General features: G+C 43.9%; 1 protein-coding gene and 1 long non-coding RNA gene across 3 annotated transcripts in view; both read left to right on the forward strand.

Moving 5' to 3' along the window:
* Nucleotides 1-2,971: 2,971 nt before the first annotated feature.
* Nucleotides 2,972-15,377, forward strand: part of LOC310763678 (ATP-dependent 6-phosphofructokinase, liver type) — a 45,696-nt gene continuing 33,290 nt past the window's right edge. The window contains exon 1 of one of the 2 annotated variants that reach the window (XM_083616264.1): nucleotides 2,972-3,758. In XM_083616264.1, the coding sequence (XP_083472390.1) occupies nucleotides 3,653-3,758 (106 nt within the window). In that variant the 5' untranslated portion in view covers nucleotides 2,972-3,652. The remainder of the gene's footprint in view (nucleotides 3,759-15,377) is intronic. The other variant, XM_083616263.1, reaches the window with a different exon arrangement.
* Nucleotides 5,325-7,255, forward strand: LOC310763721. The gene is made up of 2 exons (XR_014548780.1): nucleotides 5,325-5,404; nucleotides 5,845-7,255. It is a non-coding gene; the product is annotated as an uncharacterized lncRNA (long non-coding RNA).

Here is a 15,377-nt window from a genome sequence, read left to right on the forward strand (position 1 = left end):
CATCAAAATGCTTACACGCTAAGTGTTCCAGCTGGAGTGGGTTCAGTAAAAAAAAACCATATCAAGAGGCCTTCTTTTATACAGCATGTTTCTGGAGTTCTTCGTTTTAATGGTTTTCCCGGTTACTGTGCCTTGCCATAGCAGGGATGCTTCCTTTTCCTCCCCCACTTCTCTGCAGAGAAAACGAAGTGTGGTTTCAGAAAGTCTGTTGTGGGAGGTGCACTGGTGGTGATTTAAATGAAGTATAGCACAGCCAGACCCAAAACATAACAGCACAATTTTCCAGAAGAAAAACAGATGTTTTATTTCACAAAACTCAGACATGCTTTGAATTTTAAGTTTTATGTGAAACTTGTAGAGTACTTACCATGAAGATTGGAATTCGATAAACACAAAAGGTTATGCATCTTGTAACTGAGATTGTTGGGCAAGTATAGGTTAGCAGCTGAATGTAGTTATATATCTAACAAAGGAGTCCCAAAGGGCAACAGAGATGTTAACAAACTTAAGTGTTTTCAGGAAGTCTTCTATACATTCTTGAAAGGTTTAAGATGCATGCTCCTTCTCCTGCTCAATCTGTATATGAGAATGTGTGGTGCAGATGTGCGAAGATATAGGTGCAGCAATAATATCCAGTTCTCATCTTTTAATTTAAAAGAATAACACTAAAGTTTATCTTATTTTCATCTAACCTGGTTTAGCAGTCTTGGGTTTTTAATGCATTTCTGGTTTCTGTTTGGACGTGGATACAGGTGAACTCACTAAAGCTGAACATCTGAGGTCAGTCAATGAATAATAATTAGAAGGCCCAGTTAACATGGCTAGAGCTGAGAAACAAAAGGACCAACAGGAATCAGATGAGGACAGCTAATAGAAGAAACAAATCAATTAAATTTTTAAGAATTGTCTTTTGCACTTCAGGTGCATCCAGCAGTCACACACTATTCTTAGCCTTAATTTACAATTTCTACAATCTTCCACAACAGTACAGCTGTCTTCCATTCTTTCCACAACCCCCTTGTATGAAATCTTATTGTATAGAATAATTTCACGTGAAAACATGTTTCCACTTTGCAAAATAATTAGTATAGTCTTCTACATGGTGATTCATGCAGAGTGCGGTCAGCCTGAGCATTTCAGTTTGGTGCTGGGAAAAGCCGCCTTTTGTTATTATGTATTCTGGTATTTTGAGTATGAAAATTGACCAAAATTACCCATAAAAAGAAACAGAAATGTAAAATGGGAAGCCATCATGTGCTGGACTGATTTATGGTTATAGTTAATGGAATGGAATGGCATTAAAGGATTTGGCCATCCTAGCTCCACTGTAATGGTGTTTGTCAACCTGAACTTATGGTTTATTTCTATAGATCAGTAACATTGGCATAATTTGATATAAAAAGAGATCTCCATTATGAACTGTTTTGACCCTGGTGCTAGTTCTTATCTTGAACATGTCCTGGAAGCCACTGGTAAATATTCTGCTCTCTTAGTACTTAATGTAAAGATCAGCATAGTAAACACCCCCTAGTATCATAGGAAACTGCCTCATATAAAGAGGCCATTGGCTTCTCTAGCTTAGTGTTGTGCACACTGACTGGCAGCAGCATCCCAGGCTTTCCAGCAGGAGTATTTCCTAACCCTACGTGGAGATGCCAGAGATTGAATCTGGGACCTTCTGCATGCAAGGTGTGCATCCTTCCCCTTCCCCAAATAGTACCTTCAACATGTTCAAGGTCAAATTGCAAAAAAATATTTTTTAAGAACACTTGTTACAGTTACTTTTTTATATCTCATAACTATAGAATCAGCCTCACTCTCCCTTTGTGCTTTCAGTATTCATCATTTTTTAAAAATATGATTTATATTAAATTTTCTGTTTAACAATTTAAAATAAACATTTTACAACTTAAACTATCAGTGACTTCTTCTTCTATTTTCATGGTTCATTTTGCATATCTTATATCCCTGCATATTTTGCAAAAACTATACCAACTGGTTGAAGGGACGTGGATGGCATTGCGGGTTAAACCACAGAGCCTAGGGCTTGCCAATCAGAAAGTCAGCGGTTCAAATCCCCACGACGGGGTGAGCTCCCGTTGCTCGGTCCCTGCTCCTGCCAACCTAGCAGTTCGAAAGCACGTCAAAGTGCAAATAGATAAATAGGTACCGCTCCGGCGAGAAGGTAAGCGGTGTTTCCGTGTGCTGCTCTGGTTCACCAGAAGCAGCTTAGTCATGCTGGCCACATGACCCGGAAGCTGTAAGCCGGCTCCCTTGGCCAGTAAAGCGAGATGAGCGCCCGCAACCCCAGAGTCAGCCACGACTGGACCTAATGGTCAGGGGTCTCTTTACCTTTATACCAATTGGTTTTCCATTACTGCATTGATCAGAACTTATTTACACTGTTGAATTTATCTTAATGCTGCCAGCATTTTCAGCTGTACACAATTATTTTCCATATAATCAATAAATGCTTTTAGCATTCATCACAAGCTGGCCAGATATATAAATATGCCCCAGGAATAACCACGGATCTTTCTGGCCAGTTCACTGGTGTGACCAGTGCCTGATTTATGTATAAGCTAAACAAGGCATAATGGCTTAGGGCCTCACTCTCTTGCCCCCCCCCCCAATATACTTAATTGTATTTCACTATTAATATACTTCTTAATTTATTTCAGTCCAACAATTACTTTGATAAACTACATATTTTGTTATGTGCAAAAGGCTTTAGATACTAATTAGGTCCATAAATTACCATATAGCATATTTTCAACACAAAAAACAGTGACATATTGTTGTTGACAAAGGACAGCTGGACATATAAAGGGCCCCATTATCTTCAGTAGCTTAGGGCCTCATTAGACCTAAATCTGGCCCTGGGTGTTACTACGGTGATAAAATTAATTGGCTGTGTCCACAGGATAAATAAAGATTAAAAAAGGAAGCGCTCTTAAAATATGCTGGTTCTTTTTTTTTTTTGCAATCTGGCCTTATATATAGTATCAAAGAGTTTTATGAAGCTGCATGGTATAGAGAGAAACGTGAACACGGACACGAAACTGGCAAAAGGCAACGTTATAAATTGATAGCAACACAGTAGCCAAATAAAAGTTGCCTTCAGAAGGGATCCTCTTCGGATTCACAGAGGTTATGAATCTGCGATGCTTACAGGGTCATTTACCTCCACCCTCAGATGAAACATGCCATTGACCACTATTTGCTGGAAAGCACTGCGGCTTTCATGCTCTGCTCTGACCAGCCACTGTGGGAAGCGGGATGCTGAGCTGGGGGCTCCTTTTTCATGCTCACACGACGACCTGCCATTCCCCGGCCCCCACCCCCCACATCACCCTTGCTAAGCAAGTCCTGCAGGCCTTTCAGGTAGGCGGTGGTCTGCCGGAAGAGCAGAGAGCCCCTTCCTCCTCAGACGGGGCTCAGAAAAACCGACCCCCGGGGAAGCTTTCGCGCCGTGACGTCTGCTGCCCGGCCGAGGCAGGTAGCCCCACCCCTTGTGGGCGGAGCCAGAGGCTGAGGGCGGTCGCTGGGGGCGTGGCTGAAGGGAGCTGGACTCGCGGGCTCCGAGTGCCGCCGCCGCCGCCGCTTGCTGTCATTCTCGCCGTGGCTCTGCACTTTGGACGCAGCCGGGGCAATGGCGGGATCCGGCCTGGGCTCGGCGGGGCTGGACCTGGAGAAGCTGCGCATGGCGGGCGCCGGCCTGGCTCTCGCGGTGCTCACCAGCGGCGGCGACGCACAAGGTCAGTCGGAGGAGGAGAAGGAAGGATCCTCCTCAGCATCCCATCCTCTTCCTGCCGCCTTCGAGAGAGACGGGCGCGCTCTTTCTGCGCTCGAGGGAGGATATTGCGTGAGGGGGGCGGGGGGGGAGGACTCCCGTCTCGCGCCGCCAGGTGGAACGTGCAGGCGGACACGGCAGGAGGATATCTATTCCTCGCGAGGCCTGAGTAATGGAAGGACGGCGCCCCGAGGGGCTGAGCGGGGATGGGAAGGGTCGCCTGCTCAATCGAAGCCAGAGAAACGGATTCCTCAAGGATTCCTCAAGCGACCGGCGTCTCCTCAGGCGAGCTCCGCCCACCGCTTCCCCTCAGCCACTCTCTCCCCAGTTACTTCAGAGGGCTGCGCGCGCGTGTGCGCGTCCCTGCTGCTCCCCTCGGGTCACGCTCGGGGTCATATCCTTGTGCTGCAAGGCGTGTGGGAAGGCTAGAGTAAGAGTAAGGAATGTGTGAAGCAGCAGCGAGAGCGCCCTGGAGCATGTGAAGAGTTCTCTCGCCTGATGAGTGGGCCAGAAGCAGGCCTTGTACATCTGGGGTTGGGGAGAAGGAGCAGATTCCCACTGAGAGCCCACTGGACTCCCGCCAGTCTTCACCATGGATGGGCCTTTGCTAGTTTGGCGCTGTTGGAGTCCAGCAACTTTAGGAAGGAACCAGGTTTCCCTGGCCTGACCTTGTGGCTAAAATTAGTCACCTTGGAGAAGCTAAGCAGTTCTAGGAGGCGCCTAGGTGGGAAGCCACCTGAGAATTTCACATTTGCCACCCTGAGCTCTGTGAGGGAGAAAAAGCAGAAGAGAAAGTGTGAGAGTCAGGAAGCAGGAAAGGCTTCATCCCTGGTTCACATTTCATCTCAGTCATGAACTCCTTAGCTTTATTTAGGGAAGCTGCGCTGTCTGCCTCATCCCTCGCTTCTGTCTGCAATAAGGGGATAAATGCTGACCTACCATAAATAATTATTTTAAGGCAGCAACCAAACCATTATCTCCTCCTGCCCCCATGGGCCAAGTTTGACAAGTGGTTGCAGCCACTCACTGGTCAGTCACCTCACATAACAAAAGTCAGGAGGCCTATTTTTGTCCGCACAGTTTGAAGTCAAACTTTTAGGCAAAGACACAGCCCACACATTGTAGACAATCAGCACATTGTACGCTGTGCCAATGATCAACTGATGGTTCAGGTTTGTGAAGTCCAAGGCCAGCTCTTCCAAGACCCAACCATGACCTGATTCTGTGAACCGCCCTGAGACCTCCGGGCAAAATCATGTCTACCTACCCCCATGCCTGATTTCATGTAAGATGTAGGCATGTCTTAGCTGAAACAGCCTTGCCAGCCGAATAGGACAGGCCTAATTGGGCCCTTGGCCAGGTGCCCCCCCCCCCGCTTTTGTAAGAACTGCCATGAAAATTTATGCAATGTGCATTCTAGCAGTGCATGACAAGATTAGGCACAGGAGGGCAAGGGTCACTGGTCAGCATCAAGTGCTGATCTACTGAAGCATTGGGTCCAAAACACATTTATTGATCATTCCAATGGGGGGGGATCAGCTACACTAATTTTCATATTTTGTACATGCTAATTTAGGAGATACATTGCAAGCTAATTACAGTTACAGATAGGTAGCCGTGTTGGTCTGCCATAGTCAAAACAAAAAAATTTTTTTCCTTCCAGTAGCACCTTAAAGAAGGGTGGTGGGAATGGGTGATTGGCAGATAGCTGTGATGAGCCTGTTGACGACTCTTAACGACTGCAATAGGTCTTACAGGAATAGGTCTTCTCACCCCTTGCTTTTTCCTGTAAGACCTATTGCAGTCGTTAAGAGTCGTCAATAGGCTCATCACAGCTATCTGCCAATCACCCATTCCCACCACCCTTCTGAGTAATACCCCTCCCCACCTTCTCACTATATAGAAGGATCTGGCAACTTCTGTTTCAGTGTATCTGAAGAAGTGTGCATGCACACGAAAGCTCATACCAAGAACTAACTTAGTTGGTCTTTAAGGTGCTACTGGAAGGAATTTTTTTTTTGTTTTGTTTTAAGCTAATTACAGATATTTAGGCACTCTGAAATAGCACTAACCATGAGATACCCTAGATGATTTCAGTGTGACATCAAGGCCCTTCTAGTTCCCTTCCACTGCAGTTAAACTATACACATGGCTCCAGGGGCCTGGATTAGGTTTGCCCATTTTCCTCTGTGATTCCTGCCTGTATCTCTGTAGCAAGCTAGAATGGAACAACTGTTACATTTATAACTTCACTGACAAAAGATATTTTTCCTTCATAAGGAAAGGAAAACTGTATTTGCAGTTAATGAGTTTTCTGGTATAACTGGGCTAATTTATCTATTGACAGTTGCATATGTAGAAGTTCAGATTTCTCTGTGTTAATGGTACCTTAATGATTTTCTCTCTCTTTTGAACTTGCCCCTGTTGTGTGTTGTGGTGCAGCTGTGACCATCATAGGAACCTATTAAAAATAGACATACAGCTATTTTTGCCTGATCAATTTGCTTTGCCCTTGACGGGACAGAGCCATCTTTGAGTCTGTATACTATGATGGAGTAGGGATAAATATATCATGATGGTCTTCTATACAATAAACATATTGTTGAGGGCAGTAGTGGGTTTTCTCCAGCCTAGTTAAGCAGATGAGTGGAAAGTGTTTATCACTATTTTGTTTGTAATTGCTGAATGTTAAAACATTAGTTTAGAATACTTATTGGTATGACAAATTCCCAAGAAAAATCAAAATTAAGTGTTCGATACAAATAAGTTTTATTCATTGTAGATCCCTTTATATTAATGAACCTTAGTCATGTTTATTAACTGCAATGGGTCTATTCTGAATTGAACTTGGATACAGCCCTAAGACTGGATGTTAAGTTATAACACTGACTGTTTGTTGGATGTTATAATATTGTCTAATGATAGACAATATTCTAGCATCCAACTCTTTTTAATTTCAACTCCCTCTTCCCTGCCATTTTAGCAGTAAAATTTTTGAGCTTTGTTGGAATACAGGAGATCCAAATAAATTTATCATGTGCAACAGTGAAGGCTGATTGAATTTAATTTTCACTTTGTGGGGGGATTACATAAAGGCTAGGAATAAAATGAGAATGTTTCAGACAAACTGAATTTGCTGGATGTTTGTGTGTGGAGGGGGAAATTCTGGAAGAGCTTTCTACCCTTACACAGCTTTCTCTTTGCCCTTGTTTTTTGTTCTGTAGTTTCTGTGGTCATTTGTAATGAAATAATCTGTTCGGTTTAGAGTGAAGAATGTTTTGAAGAATGTTATGACACATACCTTGCCTGCAAAGCACCATGCATTATAACAGCACTGTAAAAACAAACAATTTAATATTCCTTGTTATGTGCCCTAGAAACCATTCCCCTCTTCCACTGGCAAATTGCATTCATAACATACTTGGAACTATCCAGTTCCTGCATCAACCATCAGTTGGCAAATATTTTTTGCCCTTTAGTCCCACTAATTACTCCCTTGTCTTGGGTTTCTGATCTTTACTGTGGATATGCTCCAGGGCTTGGCAAGTTACCTAACTGCTGAAGTGGAAGTATGTGAGTGTATCTTCAGTGGAAGCAGCCTAACGTAATGTTCAGTTTCTGTTAATTGGTTCTCATGGGAAACTTACAGATTCTGGCTTCACACAATTAACTCAAGGCCGTGTCAATTTACTCTTGGCAGAAAGCCAAGGTCAGCTTGACCTAGAAACTACTTACTCTGATTGGTTAACGACCAGCACTCAACTCTGTTATCTAGGGATTGCTAGCACAGTTTGGAGTGTGTTAGGTGTGTTAGGAGTAGAAGTGCTGTGTATGGTTAAGAGAGAGAGAGAAAGAAAGGATTTATTTTGCTTTGTTTTGTATGCAGAAACTCTGCTGGTTTTATTTTTCCTTTTAATAAATCCTGTAAATAGTTATTCTGAGTCTAGCTGACTAGTCATTTCCACCTCAACTAGCTTCTTCGCTGTGCAGGAAAACTCTGCTACGTTTGGGCTAAAGCCATTAGAGCTATGCCTGACACTTCAAAGTTCCATGAGGTTATGGGTATTGTGCTGCCAGCCTGAGTTGTGGTGGTGTCAGCATCAACGGCGTTGGTTCCAGTAGTTCCAGAAGTTGTTGTTCCTGTTGGTGCAGCAGATGGACACTGGCTGGTTCCTGACTGTGGTGAGCTGGTGACGCAGTGGACACAAGGACAACAGCTGCAGCGTGTGAGTGCTGGGTGCTGTGGTTCCTGTTTTCTCTCTCGGTGGTCGTGAGTAGCTGGTTCCGGGTTCCAGGGACATCGCTCTCAAGATGGCCTCACAACCAGTTCAGATGGCTTTTGAGCGTCTGAATGACTCCAATTACTTGCTGTGGTCGGAACGCATGCAGGCAGTGCTGCAGAGGGATCGTCTCTGGCAAGTGGTGAGTAAGTTTCCTGCGAAGCCTGATGATGAAGACCTCGATAAAGACCAAAGAGCAAGGGCCACAATTGTCTTGGGGCTGGAAGATTCCCAGTTGCCGTATGTGAGGGGAATCAAGACAGCTAGAGGTGTGTGGCAAGCACTTAAAGAACTCCATGTGCGTGAGACAGCGGTTTCCAAGCTGTTCATTCGCAAGGCATTGTACAAGGCAATGTTACAGCCTGGGGTTACAATGCAGGAACACCTACACAGTTTACAGTTAAAGTTTGCTGCGCTACAGGAAAGAGACTGTGCATTAGACCAGCAGGAGAAGGTGGCTATTATTTTGAGTTCTCTCCCGGAAAGCTGGGATAATTTAGTTTTGTCTCTAGAAGGCATACAGGAGCGTGATTTATCAATCAGTTACGTTACTGGGCGTTTGATTGAAGAGTGGCAGAAGAGGCAAGAAAGGTCGTTGGCTGCAGAGGCTTCTACAGGCGGGCGGTTTGGAAGGAGTTCTCATGCCGTGCCAGGGGTGAAGCAAGAGCAGCGTGCCGGTGAGGAGTCTGCGTTTGCTGTTAGGCGTTGTTTCCGATGTGGGTCTTCAGCGCATCTAAAACGACAATGTCCTGAGTTGGTCAAGTCTCAGTGGCCGGTGCAGGAGCAGAGACGAGATCAGCAGCAGCAGCAGCAGCAGCAGCAGCGGAAAAAGAAGTTCTTCAAACAAAAACAGTCGGCTCAGCTGGTGACCGCCGAGGTCAAGATTGCTGATGAGAAACAAGCTGTCTGGGTGGTCGATTCGGGAGCGTCTCGGCACATCGTAAATTCAGATGAATTGTTTGTTTCCAAGAACTCAGCACAGCGCAGCCAGGTGGCTCTAGCAGACGGAAGTACTTCCGAAGTGATTTCGGGGGGTGCAGTTTTTGTTCCTTGTCTTCATGAATGCCTGCAAAATGTACTTTATGTGCCTTCATTAAGGAGCAATCTGATGTCTGTAGATTGTTTGCTAAAAGCTGGGTTTAAAGTGTATTTTGAAGGAGACAGTTGCATTATTAAGAAGGCTGGTGAGATTTTAGGCACTGCTAAGTCAGAGGGAGGCTTGTTTTGGCTTAAAGCGGGATCTCAAGTTGCAGCAGTAGTCAGTAAATCTCAGCCTGCAGTGAATAACAAAGCTATACATGACAACTGTGTGCACTTATTGCATAGGAAAATGGGGCATGCTTGCTGGAAAAGTGTACTAAAAATGTCTGAATTGGCTGATGGGGGTAATTTAAAGAGTTGTAACAAGTACCTTGATTGTAATGTTTGTAAAAAGGTTAAAACCCACAGAGTCTCTTACCCCAGAAGTGACAGAGTTAGTGAGTCACCGCTACAGCTGGTTCACATGGACGTAATTGGTCCGTTTGCTGTAAGCAGGGGTGGATCGCGTTTTTCATTAACAATTGTGGATGACGCCACGCGTTATTCTTGGGTTTTCCCCATGAAGAATAAGGGTGACGTGTTCACTAAGTTTAAAGGCTGGGTGGCATCTGTGGAAAGATTTCTGTCCATTAAACTCAAAAGGATTCAGACGGACAGAGGTGGCGAATTTATGTCAAATGCTTTTAGAGATTGGTTACAAAAGCGTGGCATTGGGCATAGAAAAACGAACGCTTTTTCCCCAGAGGAGAATGGCGTTGCAGAGCGAAAAAACAGATCTTTACAAGACATGATGTTTGCCATGCTTGATGATGCTGATTTGCCCATGTCTTATTGGGGGGAGAGCATGCTCACCGCGTGTTATCTCCAAAATAGGCTCTTTCATCAAACAATAGCTACAACTCCATACTTTAAATTGTTTCAGAAAAAACCCAAAATTGACCATTTGCATGTGTTTGGATCAAAAGCCTGGGTATTAATTCCAAAACAAATGAGAAAGAAGGGAGATCCTAAGACCAAACAGTTAGTGTTTGTGGGTTACCAGGAGCTGGGAAAAGGTTTCCGTTTTGCTGAAGGGACAAATGGCATTGTGATCTCCAGGAATGCCAGTTTTTGTGAACATAGTGGCTGGGAGAGACTACATGCCAATACTGAGGTTTGGTTTGAACCTTCCCAGGAGCTTCATGACTCTGAAGGTAAACATAGAGAATCAGAGTCTGAGGGGGAGGAAAGTTCAGATAAGAGCTCTCAAGAAAGTGGAATTAGCCAGAGACCAGTTGCTAAGCAACAAAAGAGAGGTCGTAGTTCTGAGGAGGAAAGTGGGTCAGAAGAAAAATTTTCTCCCAGAAGATCTAAAAGACAAAACAAAGGAGTGCCTCCAGTGCGTTTTTCTCCAGATACTGCAAATGTGTTTAGTGTAATTGCAGAGCCCAAGAGTTTTCACGAGGTGTTAAAGTTACCAAAAGAGGAGGCAGAGCTCTGGAAGCAGGCAATGGAGGAAGAGATGTCCTCTCTGAATGAGCACAAGGTTTTTACACCAGTAGCAGCGCCTGAGGGGGCAAAGATTGTAGGCTGCAGGTGGGTGTACAAACTTAAACCTCTGGTGACAGGAGAGTACAAATACAAAGCTCGTTTAGTGGCTCAAGGATACTCTCAGAGGCCTGGAAAAGATTATGACGAGACTTTTTCCCCTACTGCTAAGGGGGACAGTGTAAGGCTGATTCTAACGCTTGGAGCAAAGAGAAAACTCCTGTTAAACCATTTTGATATCCAGACTGCATATTTACATGCATCAATATCAGAAGACCTGTATCTAGCCGAACCGCCTGGTTATGAGACAGGTTCCAATAGAGTGTTGAAATTAAACAAAGCTCTATATGGTCTCAAACAGGCTGCAAGATCTTGGAACAAATGTTTCCATGAGGCTTTAGTGTCATTTGGTTTCAAGCAGAGTACAGCTGACAATTGTGTTTATGTACGTGGTACAGGCAGTGATCAAGAGTTTTGTCTGATTTATGTAGATGATGTATTGTATGCTTGCAAAACAGATAAACAAACTAAAAGGTTTGCCAAGCAATTGTCCAGTAAGTTCAAAGTGAAAGACTTAGGCCCGGTTAGGACATATCTAGGGTTGGAAGTGTGCTGGGCCCAAGATGGCAGCTGCCTAATTAGTCAGCAGAACAAAGTTAAACAACTACTGACTACATACAGCATGCAGGATTGCAAAGGGGCAGTGGTGCCTATGGATCCAGGTTTCATAAAAACACTTCATACAGATGAGAGTCCTGAATTTGAACATCCTGATGTATATCATTCTGTAATTGGAAGTTTATTGTATCTAGCACAGTGGTCCAGACCTGATATTAGCTATGCAGTAGGCATATTAAGTAGATTGGTCTCAAAACCCACACTAAATGCCTGGAAAGGGGTAAAACAAGTTCTGAGATACCTCAAACAGACAATTGGCTATATGTTACAATTAAATTCTTCAGAGGATGAAATGTTGAGTTGCTACTGTGATAGTGACTGGGGAAATTTGCCAGATAGAAAATCTGTCACAGGACTAGTCATAATGGTCGGTGGAGCTTTAATCAGCTGGCGGTCACGCAAGCAAGACGTTGTAAGTGTGTCATCAACGGAATCAGAGTACGCCGCGTTGAGTGAATTGTGCAACGAGGTGATTTATTTCAAGCATTTGTTAACAGATTTAAATGTCAATTGTGGAGAACCAGTACAAGTTTACATTGATAATCAAGCTTGTATAACCTTAAGTAAAACAGAGGGTTTCAAATCGCGTTCCAAACATATCTCTGTAAAATACCAAAATGTGCGTTGCTGTGTACAAGACAATGTAATCACCTGTACTTATGTATCAAGTGAAGAAAATGTAGCAGATGTGTTAACTAAACCATTGGCAAAGGTAAAGAACAAGCGAATGTGCAAGGGTTTAGGTTTGCTGGAAAAATAATCTCCTACATAGGTGTATTTGATGTTAATTGTCCAGCAGAATCTGTGAGGGGGTGTTCAGTTTCTGTTAATTGGTTCTCATGGGAAACTTACAGATTCTGGCTTCACACAATTAACTCAAGGCCGTGTCAATTTACTCTTGGCAGAAAGCCAAGGTCAGCTTGACCTAGAAACTACTTACTCTGATTGGTTAACGACCAGCACTCAACTCTGTTATCTAGGGATTGCTAGCACAGTTTGGAGTGTGTTAGGTGTGTTAGGAGTAGAAGTGCTGTGTATGGTTAAGAGAGAGAGAGAAAGAAAGGATTTATTTTGCTTTGTTTTGTATGCAGAAACTCTGCTGGTTTTATTTTTCCTTTTAATAAATCCTGTAAATAGTTATTCTGAGTCTAGCTGACTAGTCATTTCCACCTCAACTAGCTTCTTCGCTGTGCAGGAAAACTCTGCTACGTTTGGGCTAAAGCCATTAGAGCTATGCCTGACACTTCAAAGTTCCATGACGTAAACCAGTAAAGGATGTAATCCATTTAGTATGGAAGAGGTAATACATCTCTGTTGTGATTCTGAAGTATGCCTGTGGACCTGTGTGCTCACTTGGTGCTTGGAGCAAATTTTTGGAGGGAGGTGCCTAGCAAATCCCTTCTCAAAGCCTTCTGATGTGGAAAATCTTGCTGGTCTGTACTTTCCCTGAGAGAAGTGGCTATATTTCCACTCGCCCCAAGGTAGGAAGGTACGTAACATTATCACTTGGCTAGTGCTTTATATGACATAAACAGGGTTGTGGGGTGGGGGTTGCCTCTTGTTGGGGATGACATCAATGAAGGTTTCTGACATCACCATGGTATCTTGTAGCAAACCAGTGTCTCTTTCTAGATGCTTTGCCCACCAAGGGAGAAAGCTGTAGACATGGCAGAATATTGGCAAGGGCTACTCTTGTGTAGCTGATGGGGCCTGTAAACAAAGCACAGTATGACGACAACTAGACAGATGGCACCAGATGGCCAGTTGTGATTTCTGCCTCTAATCAGTTAAGTCAGTTCATGTCCTCTGGCACACCTAATCCCAATGTTTTAAAACCGATTTAAAAGTCATGAAGTTTTAAAATAAAATAATGTTGCAATGAGTTTTCTTCCATGCATGCAGCCTGATGCAGGCCTCCACTGAGCATGGAAAACCACAGCACCTTGCATCATTGGGAAAAGCATATCCGTGGAATTCAATAAAATTGCTTTGTGTGCATGTGGGTACTGTATGTATTGTTACTGCTATTCCGTCCCACCCTTCCTCCCCAAGGAGCTCAGGGCAGCAAATGTTTGTGTATTTTTGTGGTGTTTGTGCTGGAAATTGGTTACATCCAGTTGGCCATGCCCACTACAGGCCTGGGGCCCCTGAAGGGTTGACCAAGGGGCAATGCAACTTTCCAGTAAAAAAGTTTTTCCCGCCCCTGTTTTAGAACTTCACATTGTCTAGCTTCTCTCTACAGTGGTTTTAATACTTTATATTTGCACAAAAAATGGAAATTAACTCTTAAGTAGCTTCCTTGATTTCTCCTAGTAGATGAAAAGCAGAATAGAAAACTTTAAAATAAATACGTTGTTTAATCCTTGCAAGTTTTAGCACAGTATACTGGAGCAAATGGGGTAATATTCTGATAGCAGAATAAATGGCAGTATACTCAGAATCAACTTTTGATCTCATTATTGTTTGGGCATCACTTTTAATGGTATTGAAAAGTATTTTATGCAATACATGGCCCAATATGGCAAATTAGTTGAATAACTGGGACTTGTTTTACACATTAACTCCAATGCAGAGATGACTCGCATGACAAGAAGAGCTGCTTGTGAGTTGTACACGAATGACCAAAGTACAGCAGGCATATACAGATCGGAGGCAGGTAGCAATTTGTATCTGAGTACAGAAGGGAATATCTTGGATAGTAGGAGTTGTCCAAAACATATGGAATGCACCAAGCTGGGGAAAGTTGGACTAGATGGCGAAATAGTCTGACCTGGCACAAGGCAACTTCCTATGAGAAGCGAGTTAAATCTGGTCTGAGCTATTGTGACACACTAGGCATATTTGTATTTCGACTCTATCTGCTTTTCTCCAGGGGAAGTAAAGGTAAAGGGACCCCTGACCATTAGGTCCAGTCGTGACTGACTCTGGGGTTGCGCCGCTCATCTCGCTTTATTGGCTCGCTTTATTCCGGGTCATGTGGCCAGCATGACTATGCCGCTTCTGCTGAACCAGAGCAGCGCACGGAAATGCCGCTTACCTTCCCGCCGGAGTGGTCCTATTTATCTACTTGCACTTTGACGTGCTTTTGAACTGCTAGGTTGGCAGCAGCAGGGACCAAACAATGGGAGCTCACCCTGTCCCGGGGATTCAATCCGCCAACCTTCTGATCAGCAAGTCCTAGACTCTGTGGTTTAACTCACAGCGCCACCCGCGTCCCTCCAGGGGAAGTAGGTCTCTGTAAATAGCTGATCTACTTGCATATTTTGCAGGGATGAAGCCCCGATAGCACAACTGCCCACTGTGATTTGTTATCAGGTAGCTGACACAGCTCCCTGCTGACAGAAGTTTTTTTTTGCCTTTCCTTGTGACCTGTTACAATGGGAGAGTGGGATGGATCTTCCCATCTTTAGAGCAGGGAATTGGACTCCATGGATTCAGTGTGACTATGAGGGGTCAGTATCTACGGAACTGTTTGAAATTAGAATTCAGACCCCATGTTAAGGAAATCTATTGGCATAAAATACAAAGCCGCTGGATATGTGTTGCAGACAGATAATTTTTTTACGTGAGCATCTGTAAGATGCTATGGAAATCTAGGGGTGCAAAATAAGGGACTCAAAGATTGAAGGGTATATACTGTACTATACAAAGGGGAAGGAGGTGAAAGTAAGGAAAAGAAAAGAACCAGATTTTGAAGAGTAAGCTACAAAAATCCAACAAATGAACCAAGTGAGTGGGGAGAAAGCCATGAGAGAGAGAGACAGAAACAGAGAGACTAGCTGCTGACACTCAGTCAAGGACAAGAAAAGAGACAACAACTAAATGTACCAAGAAAAAAGAAACATCCTGCATAACTGGCTTATTAGTTATCTAAAGGAGAAAGAGGCCTTTTTTGGAAAACGCCCGTTCAAATTTCCTGGCTTCCAATAAGCCTTCTTTTGTCAGATTAAAGAGAGAAAATGGTACTTAAGAGGGGGAAATTGTGCTTTAGGGTTCCCATTTCTCTGGACAGAAGAAAACATGATCAGTGGAGCCAAATTGCATTGTCTCACTTTTGG

Source organism: Podarcis filfolensis (genome assembly GCF_964270895.1).
Source record: "Podarcis filfolensis genome assembly, chromosome: 5".
Classification (NCBI taxonomy): Eukaryota; Metazoa; Chordata; class Lepidosauria; order Squamata; family Lacertidae; genus Podarcis; species Podarcis filfolensis.